Source organism: Mirounga angustirostris, unplaced genomic scaffold, assembly GCF_029215605.1.
Source record: "Mirounga angustirostris isolate CCGP_5_RB_7025 unplaced genomic scaffold, mMirAng1.0.hap1 SCAF_6, whole genome shotgun sequence".
Taxonomy (NCBI): Eukaryota; Metazoa; Chordata; class Mammalia; order Carnivora; family Phocidae; genus Mirounga; species Mirounga angustirostris.
The window spans coordinates 65,148,593-65,174,517 of record NW_026991714.1 but is presented as its reverse complement, the minus strand read 5'-3'; the positions used below and the strand labels follow the sequence as shown (position 1 = coordinate 65,174,517).

The 25,925-nt window shown below is 39.1% G+C and overlaps 1 protein-coding gene across 5 annotated transcripts in view; it reads right to left on the bottom strand.

Moving 5' to 3' along the window:
* CNST (consortin, connexin sorting protein) overlaps positions 1-25,925 on the bottom strand; it is a 116,343-nt gene that overhangs the window by 71,387 nt on the left and 19,031 nt on the right. For 3 of the 5 annotated variants that reach the window (XR_010412375.1, XM_064594432.1, XM_064594435.1), the window contains exon 2: positions 1,949-2,377. Coding sequence is in view for 4 of the 5 variants with exons in the window: in XM_064594432.1 (XP_064450502.1) it covers positions 1,949-2,327 (379 nt within the window). In the remaining variant the exon portion in view is untranslated. Of the gene's footprint in view, positions 1-1,948; positions 2,378-24,643; positions 24,711-25,925 lie in introns of all 5 variants that reach the window. The other 2 variants (XM_064594433.1, XM_064594434.1) reach the window with 1 other exon arrangement.

The window sequence follows — 25,925 nt, the reverse complement described above, 5'->3', positions numbered from 1 at the left end:
TGTAGGTTTTGCAACTCCTAATTCAGTTTTCTTACACTTTTAAACTCATTTAAGATATATAATATATAATATATAAGATATATAATAGAATTTTAAAGCTAATCTATATAAAGACTATCCCTGAGTTTTATAAATCATATATTACAAATGCATTAGGGAACAGTAATTCTACACATATCTGCTCACTGGATAATAAATACCAAATAACTTTAAATAATATAATCACACCTAGGGAAAATGAAATAAGGTCATGGAAAGAGGAATAAAAGGAGTTATGATTGACCCATTTCATATGCAACTAGGTCTCAGTTCCTAAAAACATCAAAAGAACATATTAGAGAGGCACAAATTGCTCTTGAATTACAGTCATTAGATAAATCAATTTATATACAAATAGCACTACATACATCATCTGTTTATCTTAGATCTTTTAAGAAAAGGCTCTCACATCTCTGCAAAATTAATTTTAATTTTCTTTAAGCAAACTAAGGAAAAGCAAAGATGAAGGGATCAGTTAAACGGAAAGCCTAATTATGAGCTACATTAAAAAGTTAACAAATCACTTTATTGAATAAAGAAGGATAAATGTGTATGAACTGGAAAGTTTCATCTTTTACTCCAAATTAACAAAATAAATAAAAAAACAGGATATGGAGAGATCAACTATATTTCTAAGCAGCCAAAGAAGCAAAAGATGAGGAGACACTCCCCTCAATTCTCTTGAGCCTCATGCGAAGACTGCTGGCTTAGGTAAGGTGGTGTTACACTAGAGTCCCAGCCTCGGACGTGTCAGAACTCTCCAGTCCCACATGTTCCTGATGGAAAATAACCAGAGGCTGCCTTTTCCTAAGGGTGCCCTGTGTGATTCAGGAAAAAAAAGTCCATAGCTCCAAACTTTAACTCCCAAACTATATACCAAATGAGAAATACCCCGGGGGGGGTGCAGGGAGGAAAAGAAAAAGAAGAAAGAAATACTCTGAATTACTTTGTAACCAAAGTGATATAGACAATGAAAGGTAGATGTCTTATTCAACATTGATATAAAATGTATATCAATATATGTTAACACATATTATCCGCTTACTAAGTGAGTTGGAAAGATCCTGTAAAAGAATTTACTGGACCGGGCGCCTGGGTGGCTCAGTCATTAAGTGTCTGCCTTCGGCTCAGGTCATGATCCCAGGGTCCTGGGATCGAGTCCCACATCGGGCTCCCTGCTCAGCAGGAAGCCTGCTTCTCCCTCTCCTACTCTCCCTACTGTGTTCCTGCTCTCGCTCTCTCTCTCTCTGTCAAATAAATAAATAAAATCTTTAAAAAAAAAAAAAAAGAATTTAAAACTGGACCAGCACCTCACTCTCTCGCTCAAAAAAAAAAAAAAAATGTCGTGAGATCAAGCCCTGCATTGGGCTCCACACTGAGCGTGGAGTCTGCTTGAGATTCTCTCTCACCCTCTTCCTCTGCCCTTCCCCCTGCTCTCACTCTCTTTCTCAAATTAAAATAAAATAAAATAAAATAAAATAAAAACTATACCAGCACAAAAACTCACAGATGAGAGATCAAAGCCACAGTGATGACGGAATGAAATTTTTAGGGCTGATACTGGTAGAAAATGGTCTAATTTATGAAGGAAGACTATATATATTTAAAAGATCTTGTGTGAAAACATGTACAAATAACTTCAATTTCAGCACATTTATTATAGCAAATTACTGGGAATCGCCATAAAGAAGTGGCTGAATAAATCATGCACACCCATGCGAGCAAACACTGTGGAAAGATGTCATGCATGTCACATGCCACACAGTTGGATCTCCATGTGCTGCTGGAGAAGTAGCTGCAGAGTATAACAAGAGAAGTAAAGCAAGATGCAGGACAGTACAGAGTATGGGATGAGAAGATAGTTTATTTTCAGGTAAAGAATAGTATAAAAAATAATTTTTAAAAATACCTTGTGGTATCTTCTTAGTTGTGCCTCTTTTGGCTCTCGGGCTTCTTTTTCCAGGTATTTTTTTGTCCTTTCCCATGAGGGCCTGCCCATCCTTGGGGCTTTCACAAGAAGTGTTTTCCGAGCTCTCGCACACAGCCACCTCACTGCTGGGTGGGCAGTTTTCGTTATTGTTGAGACTGTCCTGGGCAAGCACATCAGGCTGGCCCATGGCGCTGGCACTACTGCTCAGACACTCGCACCCGTCCCCATCCAGCTGATTTTCATTTTCATCCGAGGCAGAAGGCAAGCGTGTCCCTATGCTTCCCACGCCGTCACCGGGATGACACCCATCTTGTGACTCTATCTGCAGATTATCTGTAGGAGTTCCGCTGTCATCCATCAGAGCATCTTTTGTGGAACCATTTAAGTTTCAATCAAGTCCGTCCATGTCTACAAAGACAAAAAGAAAAAAGCTACTTTACCCCTGGATTTGCAGCGATCTTTGAATTTCCTTTTCTCTTGAGTTGTCTTACTGTAAGTAGGGAAAGGACGGAAATGACAGAGGTTCATTCCTTCTACTTCCCCACTTACAACCCCACCCAACCTCACTGGGGTCTGGCTTGAATATAACGGTTCTCAACCCTGGCTGTGTGTTTCTTACCTGAAGAGCTTGTCCAGCATGGAGCCCTGGGACTCATACGTTTTTTTAAGTTCTCTAAGTTATTTTACTGTGTACCATGGGACCACGACCTTAATGAAAGAAATTACTGCTAAAATCAATCGCTCGTTATCACTGGACGCTTACCAGACAAGTAAGTCCTTTGGCTGAACAGCAGAAATATTTGCAAACATATTTACAGATATTTTAAAAATAAATGGAAAAAAAGGTATGTGGAAAATTCAGATAGTATATGGTAATACTCTATTCTCATTACATCACTTACTTCTTAAAAATACACCCTGGAAAGTACGTTAGAATTGTCAGCAAATTCCTTTTATACAATTAAAAGAAAAAAAAGAGGGACATTATTAACTCTAGACTACTTTAGACTTAGAAAATCTAAATCTGGGGCTCCTGGGTGGCTCAGTCGTTAAGCGTCTGCCTTCGGCTTAGGTCATGATCCCAGGGTCCTGGGATCGAGCCCCGCGTCGGGCTCCCTGCTCAGCAGGAAGCCTGCTTCTCCCTCTCCCACTCCCTCTGCTTGTGTTCCCTCTCTCGCTGTGTCTCTCTGTCAAATAAATAAAATCTTTAAAAAAAAAAAAAGAAAATCTAAATCTGATCCAAGGATCCTTCTAACATTGTAAAGATATAGAAAATAGATTCTAAGCCTTTTACCAGACATGTTTTGTACCCCCTTATCATCCAAAAGTATATTACATTTTAAGGAAAATGATGCCAGCAAGACTCTGAAATTTTTTGCTTGCCAATCATTATTTTGGGTTTGAATCAAATATAATATTCCAGTAACCTAAGAAAAATTTTAGTGACTTTCTAAATTCTTTAATATAAATGTTGGTGTTTAGAAACATGTTAATAAAGTACAATTCTTTTAAAACATGAAAATGAAGTACAAAATAAGACATTAGCCCTGCACTGATTGTATCATATGTTTTCAACATATTTTGCAACTGGAATATTTTATTTGATTCAGAATACAAGTACTGGTTGGCAAACATAAAAATATCTAAATCTGGATGGTATCATTTTCCTTATACCACATATCTATATTAACTTAGGTTTAGCCCTAAAATAAATTCTAGAGTATCATTTTTAAAAACAGTTATTATTTTAATGAACTCTCTTTGAGATTACTATCATGAAAGAACCCAAGCTCGAATGACTTATAAAATGTATGTGGCTAAAACAAAGATCAATAGAACAGAATAGGGAGCCCAGAAATAAACCCACAATGATATGGTCAATTCATCTATGACAAAGGAAGCAAGAATATACAATGGGGGGCGCCTGGGTGGCTCAGTTGGTTAAGCGACTGCCTTCGGCTCAGGTCATGATCCTGGAGTCCCAGGATCGAGTCCCGCATCGGGCTCCTTCTCAGCAGGGAGTCTGCTTCTCCCTCTGACTCTCCCCCCTCTCATGCTCTATCTCATTCTCTCTCTCAAATAAATAAATAAAATCTTAAAAAAAAAAAAAAAGAATATACAATGGGGAAAAGGCAAGCTCTTCAATAAACGGTGGGGAAAACTGAACAGTCACATGTTAAAGAAGGAAAACTGCACAACTTTCTCACACCAAATATACACAAAAATAAACTCTAAATGGATTAAAAAGACCTAAATGTGAGACCTGAAGGCATAAAACTCCTAGAAGAAAACATAGCCAGTATAACTCTTGGACATTGGCCTTAGCATCACCTTTCTAGATATATCTCCACAAACGAGGGAAACAAAAGCAAAATAAACTGTTGGAACTACATCAAAATAAAAAGCTTTTGTAAGTGAAGGAAACCAACAAAATAACATGGCAACCTACAGAATGGGAGAGGATATCTGCAAACGCCATATCCAATAAGGGATTAGTATCCAAAATATATAAAGAACTTCCACAACTCAAGACCAAAAAGCCAAATAATCTGATTTAAAAATGGGCAGAGTACCTGAATAGACATTCTGCCAAAACCAAAACTAAACAAAAAACAAAAAACACACAGATGGCCAACAAAACATGAAAGGATGCTCAGTATCACTCATCAAGAGGGAAATGCAAATCAAAACCACAATGAGGTATCACTTCACACCAGTCAGAATGGCTAGGATCAGAAAGACAAGATATAACAAGTGTTGGCAAGAATGTGGAGAAAAGGGGAACCCTTGTGCACTGTTGGTAGGAATGCAAACTGGTGCAGCCAGTCTGGAAAACAGTATGAAGGTTCCTCAAGACATTAAAAATAGAAATACCAGATGATGTAGCAATTCCACTCCTAGGTATTTACCCAAAGAAAACAAAAACACTAATTTGAAAAGATATACACTGCCAATATCACAGCATTGTTTACAATAGCCAAGTATGGAAGCAACCTAAGTATATCCATTGATCGATGAATGGATAAAGAATATGTGGTATATATACACAATGTAATAATACTCGGCCACAAAAAAGAATGAAATCTTGCCATCTGCGACAACATGGATGGACCCAGAGGATATTATGCTAAGTACGATGAATCCGATTAAGACCAATATGATATGATTTGACTTATATGTGGAGTCTACAAACCAAACCAACCAACCAACCAACAACAACAAAAAAACAGAATCATAAATACAGAGAACAAATTGTTGGTTGCCAAAGGGAGGGCTTGGGGGTAGGGGTGAAAATGGTGCAGGTGATTAAGAGGTGCAAACTTTCAGTTATAAATAAGTGACAGGGATGAAAAATGCAGCATTGGGAATATAGTGAATAATACTGTAATAACCTTGTGGTGACAGATGGTAATTATACTTACCATGGTGAGCCCAGCAATAATATATAGAACTGTAGACCCTTATGTTGTATACCTGAAGATAATGTAACATTTTACATCAACTAAACTTCAATAAATCAATAATCAAGTAAATAAATAAAGTGCACGTAGCTAATACGGTGGAAACTACCCAAATGTCCACTGACGGATGAGTAGTTAAACAAGGTGCAGTATATTCATGCCAGGGAATATTACCTAGCCATAGGAAGGAATGAAGTTCTGATACATGGAAAAATATGGATGCACCTTGGGCAACCCTCTTGGGTCCCCTCCCTCCTTGGGAGCTTTGTACTATCACTTTGCTATCGCTCAATAAACTTTGCTAAAAAAAAGAAAAAGAGGGGCGCCTGGGTGGCTCAGTCAGTTAAGCATCTGCCTTTGGCTCAGGTCATGATCCTGGAGTCCTGGGATCAAGCCCTGCATCAGGCTCCCTGCTCCGTGGGAAGCCTGCTTCTTCTTCTCCCACTCCCACTGCTTGTGTTCCCTCTCTCGCTGCCTCTCTCTCTGTCAAATAAATAAATAAAATCTTAAAAAAAAAAAGAAAAGAAAAAATAAAAAAAAAGAAAAAGAAAATATGGATGAACCTTGACAGCATTATACTAAGTGAAGTTAGCCTGTACGATTCCACTTGCATGAAATTTCTACAATGGGCAGATTCGTGGAGACAGAAAACAGACTAGAGGGGCAGTGGGCAGGAGAGACAAGGGAGTTCTGCGTGATGGTTGCATAGTTTTGCTCAGGGTGACGGAAAAGGTTTGGAAACGCAGTGGTGATGGGTACACAGAGCCCTGGTGTCACTAATGCCACCGCATCCTAGAGTGAAAACCAGTAAAAATGGCACATGGTACGTATACTTGATCACAGGAATGAAAAGAAATTCAGGCAGCTATGCAGGGAAAATGTCAGTCCTTAAAACTAGGAACAGCCTCGGCGGTCTTCTAAATAATCAAGTTATGTATTTTTTTAAGATTTTATTTATTTGAGAGAGACAGAGTGCACGAGCAGGAGGAGGGGCAAAGGGAGAGGGAGAAGTAGACTCCCCCATGGGGCTCGACATGGCGCTTGATCCCAGGACCCTGGGATCATGACCTGAGCTGAAGTCAGACGCTTAATGACTGAGCCACCCAGACGACCCTAATCAAGGTATATTCTGACATGTATCTGAAAGCACAAAGGTTTCAGTGTACCGGAGAGACACACAGGTCACATGCCAAGGAGGAGGTAGGAAGCAGAGAGCCCCAAACAATTACACTTATCTCCTGCTGAGTCTCCATCACGTATTAGGAACTGTGATGGGCACTTCACTTATTTTATACCTAATCCTCCAAGCAAGCCCTACATGGGAGTTACCCACACTGTGTTTCAGATGAACAATCTCAGGCTTGGAGAGGCAAACATAACTTGTTTAAGCTCATCTTCCTGGAAGGAAGTGGAACTGGATCTGAAACCAGGCCCCTCTCCTTTGAATCTTGGGCAGTACAGCAGAGGCTGAGAACCCCGGCTGACCGAGGCTTGGATTCTGGTGCCGCCATCTAACAAACTGTGTGCAACCCTAGGGCAAGCTGCCTAGCACCGCCAAGCTTCAATTTTCTCATTTGTAAGTGGAGAACTATTGTACCCACCTTGAAGATCATTTGTGAGGCTAAGACAACGTGGCAGGTAACGCACTCGGCAGAGTGCTTGGCCTACAATGAATGTTCAGTAAATGTCAGCCACCATTACTTCCTAAGAAACCTCACCAGTTGGCATTAAACATTAATAGGTTTATTTAAGTGGGTCCAGAGCCTAAACTGCAATCTCAGAAACTGAGCATTTCCAGACTTCCCAGAAATGTTAGGTTCTTGATAATAAACTAATGCTAACCAGTATCGTTTGAAAATGCTGAAATTTAATTTATGATGGGGATATCTCATTTGATTACTAGAATGGTTAAGCATCTGTTTTGTGCATCCTGTTTCAGATGATTAAGATATCTAGAATTTAATGATTAAGGCTTCTTGGTGAGTATAAAATCACAAATCGCATTCTGCAGCTTTGTTGACTGTCATGTACCAGGTCCTGTGTTAAGACTTTACAGACCAAAGCTCTTATGGAATTTTCATAATTATCCTAGGCTGATAGGTAATTTTTAGTCCCATTATGCTAACGAAGAAAACAAGTTTCCTATCTCACCAAGAGTCATTCAGCTAGTAAGTTTCTAAACTTACTTCTATGTCTTTTATTTTTATTTTTAGGGTTTTATTTATTTATTTGAGAGAGAGAGAGCACAAGCAGAGGGAGAGGCAGAGGGAGAGGGAGAAGCAGACTCCCTACTGAGCAAGGAGCTCGATGTGGGGCTCGATCCCAGGATCCTGGGCTCATGACCCGAGCCAAAGGCAGACACTTCACCGACTGAGCCACCCAGGTGCCCCCTTACTTCCATTTCTAAATGAATATGGACCAGCTATGATTCTGAGGCCATACTCTTCATCATTATGCTCTATGGACAATGCAGAGAAAGTACTGAAAGAGTACTTCACTCCAGCTGTGGTACACCTCAATGAAGAAACTCCACCTACAGCAGAGGACACATGTCTAACGACCAAGAAGTTCAAATTCCTGTTAAGTACTTCTCTCTTTTCCTGGGAATTGCTGGATCCACACCAAATACCATTTCCTATATGGTCCACCTTCTTCAGTTGAGAACTCTTTTGGGCCTCAAGACATTTTGCCTCTTACCATCTTGTGATGATGGCATAATTTAATTCTCAAAAGGTACTTTCTGACACTAACTCTTACTCTAACACTAAGTTTTTCCAAGGTGTGAATGTCCTAAAATTATTCTTACAGGATACCTACCAATTAGTCAAGGCCTGGCTCCAAAGCCATTCCAGTATGCCTCCATGAGGTCTCCATTCCAAAGACCCAGGCATTATGTACTGCTTGTTAGCACTCTGTACCACACATGGTCCTTCCCAAATACTGCTCTGCACTGTGTATTTCTGCATATGTGTCCTATTAGATGTAAGCCACTTGAATACCCATAACCCAGCCACAGAGAATTTTTATTCGTCACAATATCTAGCCCCGGGCCTTGTACTTAGGAGGTACAATGCATAGCACTGACTCGGGCATATTTTGCCTTTTAAAAGCACGGTAGTGAGTGCTGCTCAAGTTTCCAGCCTCCTGTGTGAAAACAGCTTTCCAAATATGTACACTGTGCAAAAGTTATTTGACAAGTTGACTCTGTACAGCTGAGAATTTCAAGCAAACATATCCAAGTCAGGCTTAGACAAAACTTGAAAAACCACAAAGCTTTGTGGAAGAAGCTTTAAATAAACCAACAATTTAGAGTAACAGACTAACAAAAAGAAATCGATGTTTTATCAAAAACATTCTCGATCCCAGGTATAATTTGAATTCATCTTTTGAAACATCTTAATGGATATCTGCTGAGATTAAACATTAGGTGTCACTCAAACAACTTAATTTACAGGGATGGTTAAATAGGTATTACTCAATTATTTTATTAAAATCCTTTAAGGAGGGCGCCTGGATGGCTCAGTTGGTTAAGCGACTGCCTTCGGCTCAGGTCATGATCCCGGAGTCCTGGGATTGAGTCCCACATCGGGCTCCCAGCTCAGCGGAGAGCCTGCTTCTCCCTCTGACCCTATCCCCTCTCATGCTGTTTCTCTCTCTCTCTCTCTCTCTCAAATAAATAAATAAATAAATAAAAATAAATAAAATCCTTTAAGGAGGGGCGCCTGGGTGGCTCAGTTGGTTAAGCGACTGCCTTCGGCTCAGGTCATGATCCTGAAGTCCCGGGATCGAGTCCCACATCGGGCTCCCTGCTCGGCGGGGGGTCTGCTTCTCCCTCTGACCCTCCCCCCTCTCATGCTCTCTCTATCTCATTCTCTCTCTCAAATAAATAAATAAAATCTTAAAAAAAAAAAAATCCTTTAAGGAGGGGCACCTGGGTGGCTCAGTTGGTTAAGCATCGGACCCTTGATTTCGGCTCAGGTCTTGATCTCAGGGTCTCATTTGTTGGGCTTGCACCAGGCATGAAGCCTGCTTAAGATTCTCTCTCCCTCTCCTTCTGTCCCTCCTCCCTGCTCAAAAAAAAAAAAAAAAAAAAAATCCTTTAAGGAGATTCTGAGTGACATTTTTCTATAATCCATACAAATTGGGCTTAAATACATACTTTCACTTAAAAAAAAAAAAAGTAATCCCTTGAACTTACCACCCTGAGATCAAGAGTCTTACGCTCCACTGACTGAGCCAGTCAGCCTCTCCCATACTTTCACTTTTGGAAGAAGCCAAGATTCTTAAGAATTAAGATGTAATCCCAAGTTGAAATTTGATGGCTTCGTAGTCAAACCAAAATTTAAAGGAAGACAGTTACCAAACCAGTAAGGTATTCTATTAATCCCAAATTCAAATTTGGCTACTCTTAGTCTGCTCAGGATTGAGGAAGAAAGTCACCATCCCCATATTTTGTGTTTATTATGGAGATTACATATCTCACTTCACATTTTACCATTTTACTCGCTAAACATATTTCAATACACTTCTATCTCATTGCTAAATCAAGATTTTCTGTAATTAATGCTTTGTGTAGACATGTGTACCTGTAGGCAATATTCAGTATATCAGCGATCAAAAGTATGGCTCAGAGGAATGATTGTCAGAACTTTTGCAACCCAGAATAAGAAATTCATTTTTCATTGAGATCCTGTACACACAAAATACGTATATATAACTGAAACAAAGGTTTCTTGAAACTAAACACATTCTGATGTATTCTCCATTCTATCCAATACTATTTCATATTTTTAAGAATGGTAATCGAGATCCACTAGGCTGATTTTATGCCCTGCTAATGAGCAATATGTTACAAGGTGGTTTCTAGGAATTAATAGTACCTCAACCTGAAAACAACCATCCAAGGACCAGATAAAATTGTGATTATCTCCAAATTGTTTTATTTTCCTTTTTTTTTTTTTTAAAGATTTTATTTATTTATTTGACAGAGAGAGAGACGGCAAGAGAGGGAATACAAGCAGGGGGAGTGGGAGAGGAAGAATTAGGCCTCCCCTGGAGCAGGGAGCCCAGTGCAGGGCTCGATCCCAGGACCCTGGGATTACGACCCGAGCCAAAGGCAGACACTTAACAAATGAGCCACCCAGGCGCCCCTCTCCAAATTGTTTTCTGAAAATGATACCAATCATATGAAACTCAGACATCAACTTCATTAAAATGTTGTCCCTATAATTTCAATATCATAATTTTTGCTAATTTATATCATTCTCCTCACCTTAAAATTTAACTACAATATTGAGCTTGACCCAGGGTCCCTTGGCTGACATCTTCAGCTGTGAACTATATTCTATCCCTATGTTTTCTAATGTGGTAGTCACTAATGGCTACTGAGTACTTTAAATATGCACAATGAGACTGAGGAACTGAATTTTTACTTTTATTTCGTTTTAATTAATTTAACTTTTATTTATTTTAATTAATTTAAATTTAAAAACACGTATCAAGGGGTGCCTAGGCGGCTCAGTCAGTGAAGCCTCTGTCTTTGGCTTGGGTAAGGATCTCAAGGTCCTGGGATCAAGCCCTACATTGGGCTCCCTGCTCAGCAGGGCGCCTTCTTCTCCCTCTCCCTTGCCTGCTGTTCCTCTTGCTTGTGTGCATGCTATCTCTCTCTCTCTCTGTCAAATAAAGAAATAAAATATTTTAAAAATAAAAATGAATAAATAAAAACAAAGAGGTATTGATTCAGTTATTGAAAAACTTATGTATATTTGGAACAAACCGGGTCTGTGAATCTGCTTTCTCACCTGTAAATTTTAGAAAGTCTAAATATAGATCAAGCATTTCCAATTAAAAAATGTGTCCAAATTGAGATGTAGTGTATTTGTAAAGTAAATACCATATTTCAAAGACTTCCTTATGAAGACAAAGTATGTAAAATAGCTCAATGATACTTTTAAATATTGATTATATGTTGAAATAATATTTAGATCTACTGGGTTAAGTGAACTCTATGATTAATTTCACTTTTAAAAAGCCTTTTTTAGGGGCGCCTGGGTGGCTCACTCGGTTGAGCATCTGCCTTCAGCTCACGTTATGATCTTGGGGTCCTGTGACTGAGCTCTGCATCAGGCTCCCTGCTTGGCAGGGAGTCTGCTTCTCCCTCTCCCTCTGCAGCTCCCCCTGCTTGTGCTCCCTCTCTCTCTCAAATAAATAAATCTTAAATAAATAAATAAAATCTTAAAAAAATAATAGAATAAAAAGCCATTTTAATGTGGTGACTAAGGAACAAAATTCTATATATGGTTCACATGATATTTTTACTGGACATGGTTGTTCTCCATGGCATTGTCTTGACAGTGCCACAGTAGCTGAATACTCATGAAAGAAACTGAGGAAGACACAAAGAAATGGAAAAACGTTCCATGCTCATGGACTGGAATTACAAATACTGTGAAAACGTCTATGCTACCTCGAGCAATCTACACATTTAATGCAATCCCTATCAAAATACCATCCACTTTTTTCAAAGAAATGGAACAAATAATCCTAAAATTTGTATGGAACCAGAAAAGACCCCAAATAGCCAGAGGAATGTTAAAAAAGAAGAGCAAAGCTGGCGGCATCACAATTCCAGACTTCCAGCTCTATTACAAAGCTGTCATCATCAAGACAGTAGGGTACTGGCACAAAAACAGACACATAGATCAATGGAATCAATAGAGAGCCCAGAAATGGGCCCTAAACTCTGTGGTCAACTAATCTTCGACAAAGCAGGAAAGAATGTCCAATGGAAAAAAGACCATCTCTTCAACAAATAGTGTTGGGAAAATTGGACAGCCATATCCAGAAAAATGAAACTGGACCATTTCCTTACACCACACACAAAAATAGACTCAAAATGGTTGAAAGACCTAAATGTGAGACAGGAGTCCATCAAAATCCTAAAGGAGATCACAGGCCGCAACGTCTTCGACCTCAGCTGCAGCAACTTCTTCCTAGAAACGACACCAAAGGGATGGGAAGCAAAGGCAAAAATGAACTGTTGGGACTTCATCAAGATAAAAAGCTTTTGCACAGCAAAGGAAACAATCAACAAAACCAAAAGAAAACCTACAGAATGGGAGAAGGTATTTGCAAATGATGTATCAGATAAAGGGCTAGTATCCAAAATCTATAAAGAACTGATCAAACTCAACACCCAAAGAACAAATAATCCAATCAAGAAATGGGCAGAAGACATGAACAGACATTTCTGCAAAGAAGACATCCAAATAGCCAACAGACACATGAAAAAGTGCTCAACGTCACTCGGCATCACGGAAATCCAAATCCAAACCTCAATAAGATACCACCTCACACCAGTCAGAATGGCTAAAATTAACACGTCAGGGAATGACAGATGTTGGCGGGGATGCGGAGAAAGGGGAACCCTCCTACACTGTTGGTGTGAATGCAAGCTGGTGCAGCCACTCTGGAAAACAGTATGGAGGTTCCTCAAAAAGTTGAAAATGGAGCTATCCCACAACCCAGCAATTGCCCTACTGGGTATTTATCCCAAAGATACAAATGTAGTGATTCGAAGGGGCATGTGCACCCCAATGTTTATAGCAGCAATGTCCACAATAGCCAAACTATGGAAAGAGCCAAGATGTCCATCAACAGATGAATGGATAAAGAAGACATGGTATATATATACAATGGAATATTATGAAGCCATCAAAAAAATGAGATCTTGCCATTTGCAATGACATGGATGGAACTAGAGGGTATTATGCTGAGCGAAATAAGTCAATTAGAGAAAGACAAGTATCATATGATCTCACTGATATGACAAATTTGAGAAACAAGACAGAGAATCACAGGGGAAGGGAGGGAAAAATGAAACAAGACAAAACTGGAGAGGGAGACAAACCATAAGAGACTCTTAATCTCAGGAAACAAACTGAGGGTTGCTGGAGTGGAAGGGGGTGGGAGGGATGGGGTGGCTGGGTGATGGATATTGGGGAGGGTATGTGCTATGGTGAGCACTGTGAACTGTGTTAAGACTGATGAATCACATCGGGGCGCCTGGGTGGCTCAGTTGGTTAAGCGACTGCCTTCGGCTCAGGTCATGATCCTGGAGTCCCTGGATCGAGTCCCGCATCGGGCTCCCTGCTCAGCGGGGAGTCTGCTTCTCCCTCTGACCCTCCCCACTCTCATGTGTGCTCTCTCTCAAATAAATAAATAAAATCTTTAAAAAAAAAAAGACTGATGAATCACAGACCTGTACCCCTAAAACAAAGAATACATTAAATGTTCATTAAAAAAAATACTGGGGGGGAAAAAAGCAATACCTTTGTTGTTGCTATTGGAAAAAAAAATAAAATAAGTATTGTTAAAATGTTCAAGGACTTAGGGGCTCCTGGGTGGCTCAGTCGTTAAGCGTCTGCCTTCGGCTCAGGTCATGATCCCAGGGTCCTGGGATCAAGTCCCACATCAGGCTCCCTGCTCAGCGGGAAGCCTGCTTCTCCCTCTCCTGCTCCCCCTGCTTATGTTCCCTCTCTTGCTGTGTCTCTCTCTGTCAAATAAATAAAATCTTAAAAAAAAAAAATGTGCAAGGACTTTAATGGGAAAGAGAAAATTTCAGAAGAGAACTAGAATTGTAGGCAAAAGCAAATATAGTAATATAGTAGGCAAAAGCAAATAGTTTAATTTGCTTTCAGAAGCAAAGTGATCACAAACAAATCACTAGATTTGATTTTTTAAAAATCAAATATTCTTAGATACTATATCAGATATTCTAGATCTTAGAAATACAATAACTGAAATTATTCCAGGTATGAACTCAAGGGCATTTTGAGCCTTTAAACTTTATTAATTTCTAAAAGACTTCAGAATGAAAAAAGTCTGTGACAACCTCTGAATTCATTCAAAATGGTGTCTAATAACTTCTTAAGCAATTCCAGAAAATTTTTATTTAAATGCATTGTTAAGGAAAAATACAAAAAGAGTAACTTTCCCTCATTCTATTTTCTGTTGTTTAAATCCATTCCCTGATATGCACTAGGCCTGGCTAGGCACACTTTACTATCATGAATAAATCTTTCCCTTCCATATCGGCTTCTTGCCTTACACTAATTTATGAATATTTTAGAATAAATAGTAGACTGAATGAGAACTCATATTCCCAAACTTCTAAGTTATAACTAAATTAACACGCATGTAAGATAACCAAATACTGTCTTTTCCACAAGCACACCAACTATGTATTTGTGCCACCATCAAGCGACCTAGGTGACTGAGGAGCTGATACGTCACCAAAAGGCCCAGCTGTCTTGTTTGCTTGTCTCAAGTGTCCTCGATGTTTAGCAAATAAGTGTTATTTTTGAGTCCCATGGTTTATTTTACAGATCCTAAGACAACAGACAGAACTAACACCTGAATTCAATGATAGCCATGGATAACATGGAATTATATTCAAAATATCTGCAAAAAAAGTTTGTTTTGTTTTGTTTTGTTTTTTTTGCTGCAATTAACTTCTAACAAATAAATTAAATGCTGTGCTGTACTTTGCAGGGAGAGACAGGAAGACAAAAAGAAGCTGGCTAATAGCTATAATAAAACCATTGCTCCAAATCCTCGATCGTTAGTGGAAATCATTAAGTCATTAAATGTATCAGTAGGGATCCACTGCAAGATTTGTAATCTGAGGAGTGACATGATCAGGTTTACATATGAGAAAAATCACTGTGTTGATCTTAAATAACATGAGGTTTCCTCTCTTTTTCCAGGGTGAGATATGTATGGGCTGCTGATACGACAGGAAAGGGCCAGCTGAGAGGGAGCAGTTAAGGAGAACAGGAGAGACAGCACAGACTGGGACATGGGATGGCATCCAGGACACAGGTGGGGCGAATGCCCTTAAAGAGATGGGCCATGTTTCCCGTTGTAATGGAAGGATGGTGGGGGTTGGGGGGTGGTTTACACTGGAGTTAAGTTAGAGGCATTTGTAGTCCATAATGGATCTGTCTCAGGGCAACAGGGAGTAAGATATCTGCCAAAGGGGGAAACACGGAGAAGTTTAAAACAGTCCCTTGAAGACTGTGGGGCTGCTGCCGCTGAAACTCACTCCGCTATAAAGCTAGTCTCCAGTCGGCCTGGTCATATACAATGCCTTCAAGTCATGGTGCGAGCAAGCTACAGGAGAGCAGCTAAAAGGAGATTCTTTTAACCTAAGTTTCTACACGAGTGCAAAAGTATCAACAGAAATGCTGGCATGTTCTAACTGTAACAGAAAGCGACAAATTCCTTCAGTCTCTCTCAACACCAATTTTCATGAGTATTCTGGTTTTTCTATTCTGTACCGCTCTGCCATTTTCTTCCTGTAAAATCCTTGCCTCTGGCTGATTTCATTTAAAGCAAATGAATTCTTCAAATCCTGGCCTATACTGTAACTGTGCTCAGCACAGACCAGCACCTCATCTCATCCCGTCACTTAGAGCTCACATGGTATTCCCTACACTCCTGTGTTTGGCATAGTTTAGAGACACCAGAGTTATAAAATGCCACCTCTTTTGATTAAGTCAGTTTCAAATTTCGTCTTCTTTCTTAGCAATTTCAGACTTTTTTAACACAGATACAAGATGAAGTTCTTGGAAGACAGTCAACATAGTGATTTAGTCAATCAGCAAACTTGAGTTCTCATATTAGCTCTTTTCCTGGGATTTAAAGTTTCCTCTAAGATTCCTCCAAACTCTAACAACCGATGATTCTAGTTATTACTTCCCAAGTCCTCTGTTATTTGTGTTTTACTGCTTCAAGTCTAAAATAAATATCGCTTTCTGGTTCATTATTATATGAGCTGTGATCGCAGTTATCTACCCAAAAATTACAGCTCCAGGCAGACTCACACATTTTCTTCTGCCACCTTCATTGCCTACGTTTCCTTATCTTGAAAAACCATGATGTAAGGTTGCCCTCTGAATGGGAATATGATGCTCCTGCCCCACATCTGGGAGAATACTAGTTTTGAACTGTTTACGCAACACAGCTACCAATTCTTTTTTTTTTATACAGCACTCTTTGTACCCAAAAGCACACATTTGGCCAGCACTGAAGGTTTAGTAGCAGGACACAAAACAAAGCAAATAAATCTCCACACGGAGACTGAAACTTGACCTCAGAAGTGGAGTGCTTTAACTAAGCTAGCCTGACATTAATGTAATCATAATTGCCTACTATGAATAAGATACACTTACTAAAAAAAAAGATACACTTACTAGATACAATGGGGGAAGACAGACAGATGAGAGAGCCTCCGCTAAGAGCTTATATTCTAAGGTTAGTACCCAAAATATAAAAAGAATTCATACAACTCAATAGTAAAAAAGCTCACAAATAATCTGATTTAAAAATGGACAGAAGAGGGGCACCTGGGTGGCACGGTTAAGCATCTGACTCTTGGTTTTGGCTCAGGTCATGATCTCAGGGTCGTGAGATTGAGTCCCTTGTCAGGCTCTGCACTCAGCACAGGGTCTGCTTGAGTTTCTCTCTTTCCATTTGCCCCTCCCTCCCTTTGTCTCAAATAATTAAATAAGTAAATAAAATCACACAAATATTTATTGAAGGCCAACAGGTACATGAAAAGATGTGCAACATCATTAGTCATCAGGGAAACACAAATCAAAACCACTACAAGATATCATCTCACACCTGTTAGAATGGCCCTCATCAAAAAGACAGGAGGTAACAAATGCTGGTGAGAATGTGGAGAAAGGGGAACCCTCATGCACTCTTGATGGGAATGCAAACTGGTACAGCCACCACAGAGAACAGTATGGAGAATCCTCAAAAAGTTAAAAACAGAACTACCATATGATTCAGCAATTCCTTATCTGGGAATATATCCAAAGGAAATGAAAAACACTAACTTGAAAAGATATCTGCACCCTTATGTTCATAGCAGTGTTTTTTACAATGGTTAAGATATGGAAACAACCTATGTGTCCATCTACAGATGAATGGATAAAGAAATTATACACACACACACACACACACACACAATGTCACATAATTCAACCTTAAAAACACAAGGAAATCCTGCCATTTGCAACAATATGGCTAGACCTCAAGGACATTATGCTAAGTGAAATGAACCCAATACAAAAACAAATACCATAATAAATTGCACTTATATTTGGAACCTAAAAAAACAAACACAAAAATAAAACTCATAGGAGGAAAGACCAGATTTGTAGTTACCAGAGGTGGGGGTGCAGGGAGGGAAAATGGAGGAAGGTGGCAAATGGTACAAACTGGGGATATCACACACAGCATGGTGACTGTAGGTGACACTGCTGTGGGGTATGCGGGGAAGTTGTAGAGAGTAGGTCCTAATAGTTCTCATCACAAAGCAAATATTCTTTTTCCTTTTTTGCCTTCTCTTTCTATGGTATCTGTATGAGATGATGCATGCCAACGAAGCGCACTGTGATAATGACTGCACAATATATGTAAGTCAAACCATGACGCTGTACACCTTAAATTTATACAGTGATGTATGTCAATTATATTTCAATAAAACTGGGGGAAGAAAGAGTTCATACTCTAATAGGAAATGGCTACCAACCTTGTCCTAAACTTCCTTTTCCTCCCAAACCTTTGCAGAGAAGAGTGTGACAACTCACAGGCAAGTTCTTTGAGAATTCAGAGGAAGGAAAATGACTTTTACTTGTATGGATGGTGTGATGGGTGAATATTTAAGAATATTCTATTACAGGGACCCCTGGGGTCCCTGCTCCCTGGGGTCCGAACTCAGTGGGGAAGCTGCTTGAGATTCTCTCCCTCTGCCCTGCCCACTTGTGTGCACACGTGCACTCTCTCTCTCTCAAATAAGTCTTTTTTAAAAAAGATTATTTATTTATTTATTTGAGAGAGAGAGAGCACAAGCAGGAGGAGCGGCAGGCAGAGGGAGAGGGAGAAGCAGGCTCCTCGCTGAGGAAGGAGCCCAGTGTGGGGCCGATTCCAGGACCCTGGGATCATGACCCTAGCTGAAGGCAGACGCTTAACCAACTGAGCCACCCAGGCACCACTACAATTATCTTTTAAACTTTAACAAAGAAACATGTCTACAAATTCAAAAGGTATTTAATTATGCTTGGTACCATTAAAATTATGAAAAATAGGGTGCCTGGGTGGCTCAGTCGTTAAGCGTCTGCCTTTGGCTCAGGTCATGATCCCAGGGTCCTGGGATCGAGTCCCGCATCGGGCTCCCTGCTCAGCAGAGAGTCTGCTTCTCCCTCTCCTCCCTGCTCCTGCTCTCTCTTATTGCTATCTCTGTCTCTCTCTCTCAAACAAATAAAATCTTTAAAAAAATAAATAAAAATAAAATAATGAAAAATAATGCACACTGAAAAAATATTCTTGTCTATGATATCAGCAGATACCTCATAACATTTTCCAGCAAAACATTTCTCCTTTCTCCCTATAGAATCTGGTTCAGACACATGAAGGAAAACTACGTAAGGCAGGCTGCATAAAGTGTTAAAGAGAATCGGCTAATAGCTAAGTAGTGTTTCTTTAAACGTATATCAAAGAACAGTTTATAGACTAACACAACTAAGGCCAAATTTATTAATAACATTTTGTGAAAGCATGTAAGAAATGTAAAACTGTAAAATGCAGTGTCCTCTTGGGAGTACAACAGAAAAAACAGTTCTTGAAACTGAGAAAATTGGTAAAAGGTGAAGTGCTATTTTATGAGTGCTTTCCCTGGTAAATCCTAGTAAGGTCAGTTTTTAAGCACTGTTACTACTTCTTTTTGGAGCGGGGAAGGGGCAGAGGGAGAGAGGGAATCTTAAGCAGGCTCCACACCCAGCACAGAGCCCCACGTGGGGCTCAATCTCACAATCCTGAGATCATGACCTGAGCCGAAACCAAGAATCAGATGCTTAATGGACTGAGCCCCTTAGGCTTCCCCATTACTTTTTATTTAGTCCTTCCATATCTCTGCGTTTAGGGCTCTTTCCACTTTATGTGCTTTTTTTTTTCCTGAACAGGTTTTTCAGTAATTTACAATTCTACCACAATACAAAAATAGTATTTAAAATCTGTTTCATGATCTGCCCCCAAAAATCTAAAATGCATTTATTCATGTTATTCACACTATCTCTTGTTTGATAACAAATTTCTTTCAAAACAAAATCATCATGATTCTAGATTATTTCTATTATTCTTTCCCCTATCCTATTTCTCTATTATGTCTTTTCTCTCACCATTATCTTTATTATCCTATTAGCTGGTAAGTTCAGAATTTTCTAACTTCAAAAAGGTTAGAGAAAAACACATTGTAAGATATTGAACTGTTATTTACACTATGACCCAAAACCTCAATCTTGGCATGAGATGCTATTTACCGCTGACACTATGTCTACAACTAACCTCTAAAGGGAAAAAAAAAACCCTACATATTTACTATGGGCTATGAAGAAGAAAGATATTTTGATGTGAAAAGAGAATTCAACAAAACAGGAAAGAACATGCCTCATATACCATTGATCCTTGAACACAGACTTGAACTGCACAGGTCTGCTTATATGTGGATTTTACAGTATAGTACTGTAAATCTATTTTCTCTTCATTATGATTCTCTTCATAACATTATCTTTTCCCTGGCTCACTTTATTGTAAGAATACAGTACATAATACATATCATATATAAAATGTGTTAATTATTTAAGTTATTGGTAAGGCTTCCCATCAACAGTACGCTATTAGCAAATGTTCTTGGGGAGTTAAAAGTTATACTCAGATTTTTGACTGTGCAGGGATTGGCTCAAGGTATTTCACACTCATGGATAATCTTATCACTTAGCTAAATAATACTAACAGCTAACACTTATTAGGCAATTAGCATGCAACCAGACATTACATTTTATCTTTTTTAAAGATTTATTTATTTAAGAGAGAGAGAAAGCATGAGCAGGAGGAGGGGCAGGGGGAAAGGGAGAGAGAATTTCAAGCAGACTCTGCTGAACAGAGCCCGATGCAAGGCTCAATCTCCTGACCCCAAGATCCTGATCTGAGCCGGAACCAAGAGTCTGACACTTAACCCACATAGCCACCCAGGTGCCCCAGGCATTGCATTTTATATGCTAAGCACTGTACCTTATCTATTAGCTCATTTAATCCTCAGAATTGCCCTATGAAGAACAGAAAATTTTCCCACTTTTCAGATGCAAAAATGGAAACAAAGAAGCTTAAGTAACCTGATCAAGGTCACAGAGCAAGTGACCGAGTCAGGATTCAAACCCAGATTTCAGAGCTCATACCTTAAATCTCTAAGCTACAGCCTTCAAAAAGAAGTTGTACAGGGATAGTACATTGTAGAGGGGTGTGTGTTCTGGATAAATTTAAAAATTCATTACCTTATAAATGAAGCAAAGTAGTAAAGAAATTCCTTAATTATTACCACTAGTAAGTGATAATACCTTAACTTTTTTGGCTCTGATTTGTATTTAAGGATAGCCTGAATTTGCGACTAAGTATAGAATGAAAAGTAATAAATAATCTTCAACTGTGTCCCTACACCATCTGTCCACATTAAATAATCATTTGACAAACTCAATGGATAGCTTTTCCTTTTATAATTTCAATTTGCATCAAAAGATCACTCAACCATTACATTTGGTGTGTGTATATATATATATATATACACACATATATATACACATATATAAGGAAATATTATTCAATCATAAAAAGGATGAAATCTTGCCATTTGCAATGACACAGATGGAGCTAGAATATAATCCTAAGCAAAATAAGTCAGTCAGAGAAAGACAAATATCATGATTTCACTCATATGTGGGACTTAAGAAAACAAATGAGCAAAAGGGAAAAAAAGAAAAGAGAAAGTCAAACCAAGAAACAGACTCTCAACTGTAGAGACCACACTGATGGTCACCAGAGGGGAGGTGGGTGGGGTATGGGTGAACTAGGTGATGGGGATTAAGGAGTACACTTGTGATGAGCACCGGGTATTGTATGGAAGTGTTGAATCACTATATTGTTCACTTGAATCTAATATAACACTGTATGTTAACTAACGGAATTTGAATAAAAGCATTCAGTAATTAAACTCATTAACAATAATTAAAGAGCTATTTTTATATGTGAACTTCAATAATTTAAATAAAGCCAAAGTTATAATATTGGGGGAAAGAAGCCCAACAAACCCTCCATAATAATGGAGACTAGAATAAATCTTGTGATCTTAGATTGGAATTAGAGGGATCACACGAACTCATGGTTTTTAAGATGAGATAGAAAAATAAATACACGGCATACATACATATATTGCCTAGTTTTGTTCACTGAAAAAATCTAGAACCAATGACCCAGTGCCATTGAAGTCTAGCTCCCAGATCTTGGTTTCTAAACAACCATCCTCCACTAAAAGCAACCACTGATCTTTTGAGGAATGGCTGGTTCCAAGACTGGGGAGAAAAGAAAGAACAAGCTGAGCTTGGAATACTTAACGGTGCCAGAAAGTGAGTAAATCCAGAAAGATGGGGAAATGTCAAAAGGATGAAAGAAAGAGCCTGAAGGCAAAATGCAGCAGAATTTGAGCATCAAGATGATGGATTATAATCCATTGATAAGATAGGAATCCAAGGGCTTATAGGTAATATACATAAATAGATAAATAGGTAAGAAGAGACAACTCTTTCTTCAGTAGAATACCAGCTAATAAATGTAGAAAGGATAATGGTTATAAAAAAATTGCTCCTTTGCTACCATCCCAGTAATAGGTAATTCAGTCAAGAATCACTAATGGGTGTCAAAATGAGTGGGTACAAGTTTCATCTGACAAACTCCACCTTGAACAAGTGATTAAAGTTAAGATCACCAAAAATGCGACAAACTGATATGCGCCTCCTGATGGGATTCACATTAAAGGACATAATTCCACTTCTCTGGTGTTCTTGACAAAGATGCATAGCCTAAATCCAATCATTTAGGGACATTCTTCAAAATAACTGCCCTGTCCTCAAAGATGTCCAGATCAATAAAGAAGAAAGACTGAGGAATATTCCAACTTAAAAGAGGCTAAGAAAACACAGTAACTAAATGCAATGCTTGATGTGTGGGATCCTGGACTGGGAAAAAAAGACAATTGTCAAATTTTAAATTTAAATATTAAAATTTAAAATTAAATTCAAAATTAAAATCTAAATATGGACTACAGAATAGATAACAGTATTACATCAACACTGCATTTCCAGACTTTGATAACTACACTGTGGTTATGTAAGAGAATGTCCTTATTCTTAGAAAATTTACCTTCCAATATATTTAGAACCAAAAGACATGTCTGCAATGTACTCTGAAATGGTTCAGAAAAAAAAGTCCATGTGTGTATGTGTGAATGTGTAACACAAACATATACACATATATTTACTTATGCACACACTGGTAGAACATAATGATAAAGTGAACGGGCAAACTTGAGACAGTGAATCGTGTGAAGGATATAGGGGAATTCTTTTACACTATTCTTGCAACTTCTCTATAAGCTTGAAACCATCTTACCCCCCAAAATCTCATCCTTCTCTAATTGCTTATTTTTATCTGGCTACCTTTAAAAAAAGGATGCTTTTATTTTTCACATATTTTATTTTAGATCAGTTAGTGACAAAGTCTAATTCATCATCTCCAACATCAATAATGCATTTTGAACTATATCTTACATCTTATATATTTGAACTATATCTTATATACTTTTCCTAAAGTATATAAGAATGAACTATCTTTTCCAAGAATTCTCCATTTGTTGTTAATTGGCAGCAGTATTTTGGAATAAATTATTTCTCAAGTACATGCCCTGAACATAGCTATAGCTAAATAACTCTAATTTTAAAGAACTTTTATCTTCCCACACAACTCCTTTGTAAGTATATTCCACTCAGAAAATTTTATTTCCAGAAAAAACTTCAGAAAAGTATTAACACAGTACAGCCACCCTCACTATATAAAATCTTCCCTGAATTATTTCCGTATATATATATAAAAAAATCTTCACAGGATCTGGCAGAAATCTGGCAAAAGAAACTGAGTTTTAAAAAAGCGTGTGGCTGGGCGCCTGGGTGGCTCAGTTGGTTAAGCGACTGCCTTCGGCTCAGGTCATGATCCTGGAGTCCCAGGATCAAGTCCCACATCGGGCTCCCTGCTCGGCAGGGAGTCTGCTTCTCCCTCTGACCCTCCTCCCTCTCATGCTCTCTGTCTCTCATTCTCTCTCTCGCAAATAAATAAAATCTTAAAAAAAAAAAAAAAAGCGTGTGGCACATTCTGTGGCGGAGGTTATCATTAGAAAAAAAAAGGTACAGACACATAGGATGTATGAGGAAAATGGATGGTCTGGGGGGCACTTTCTACCCTCTGATTCTACAGCTTGATGCTCAAGGTCAAGGAGTTTACAGCTGCGATGGAATACATCTGAACAACCACATAACTTGACAAGGACCCAGGATAGGACTTGGAGAAATTGCGATTTTGAATACAATATGGAGATACTGATGAAGATCTAGCCAATGTGGATGTTACCATATCCGTGGGCGGAATTGGTTGAGGAAGAAAAGTGTATAATTACAAGGACCAAATAGGACAGAAATAGCACCTGGAGGCAAATTACTCAGGGAAGGAAGCATCAAGGATGTAAATGGATGTTTTGAACTAAAATTTTTTTTTAAGATTTTATTTATTTGACAGAGAGACATAGCGAGAGAGGGAACACATGCAGGGGGAGTGGGAAAGGAAGAAGCAGGCTTCCCAAGGAGCAGGGAGCCCGATGTGGGGCTTGATCCCAGAACCTGAGATCATGACCTGAGCCGAACGCAGATGCTTAACGACTGAGCCACCCAGGCGCCCCTGAACTAAATTTTTTTTTAATGCTATGAAGAAACCTTCAAAAAGACACCAATGTTCTCAAAATTAAATCCATATATATGTGCTCAATTTTTAGAAAACAGTAATTCAATTAGGAACAGTAAAAAAGGACGAAAAAATAGCTCCTTTTGGTATGGAATCAATCAAATATTTAAAGGTCTGTTATGTGCAAAGTACTATAACAGTTAATAGAATCCATTTAGGATGATAGAGAAAACGTCTGAAAATTGGGTGATGGGGCCTCTTGAATTAGTCTTTCCAAGTCAGAGAACACCTTTACCGTTGTTCTTACCTTTCTCTCTGTCCTTGAAACTAAGGTATGTAAAAAAGATGTTGGTAAATGGCAAAGTCCTGTCTTCCTGTTGGCGAAAAAAATGTTCAGGGATTAATTTTAGTTTACTCAAAAACAGATTTCATATACTTTTAAAGATTTATTTGAGAGAGGGAGGGAGTCTGCATACATGTGCCCACACACCTGGGGAGGAGGGGCAGAGGAAGAGAGAAACAGAGTCCCAAGCCGACCCCCACTGAGCTCAGAGCCCCATGGGGCCCCATCCCATGCAACCAAGACCACAATCAGAGTGGAAATAAAAGAGTTGGATGCTTAACCAACTGCGCCACCCAGGCGCCCGTAGATTTCAATATTTTTATGCATTCATTTCTCTTCTGATGAATATACCTTAAATGTTACAAAAGCCTTACTATTTACATGTCAAGAATGAAATCCATGTTTAGGACTCAAAAGAAGATGAGCGGTTATTTTGTTTTTAAGATTTTATTTATGAGGGCGCCTGGGTGGCTCAGATGGTTAAGCGTCTGCCTTCGGCTCAGGTCATGATCCCAGGGTCCCGGGATCGAGTCCTGCATCGGGCTCCCTGCTCTGCGGGGAGCCTGCTTCTCCCTCTGCCTCTCTCTCTCTCTGTCTGTCATGAATAAATAAATAAAATCTTTAAAAAAAAAAAAAGATTTTATTTATGTATTTGAGAAAGCGCACGAGTGGGGGTCAGGCAGAGGGAGAAACAGACTCCCCACCCAGCACAGACCCCAACAGGGGCTGGATCTCATGACCCAGAGATCATGATCTGAGCCAAAACCATGAGTGGGTCACAGCTCAACTGAGTGAGCCCCCAGGCGCCCCTGACCGGTTGGGTTTTTTTTTTTTTTTTATAGATTTTATTTATTTGTCAGAGAGAGAGAGAGACAGAGCACAAGCAGGGGGACCGGCAGGCAGAGGGAGAGGGAGAAACAGGCTCCCTGCCGAGCAAGGAGCCTGATGCGGGACTCGATCCCAACACCCTGGGATCATGACCTGAGTTGAAGGCAGATGCTTAACCAACTGAGCCACCCAGGTGTCCCTCGATTGTTTTTTTAATGCAAGGAAAGCATCACTAAAACAGGCAACTGTTAATGTTAAATCTTAATAAAAAATTTAGAAATTCAGTATGGTTTATTACTATTCTCAAGAACATAATTCCCCGTCATTCCTAAGTACCAGAAGTTCGCTTCAAAACAGGAAGCGAAGGCTGAAGGCAAAAAGGAGCAAAATGAAGCGACGTTCTGATTTTGGAGTCGTT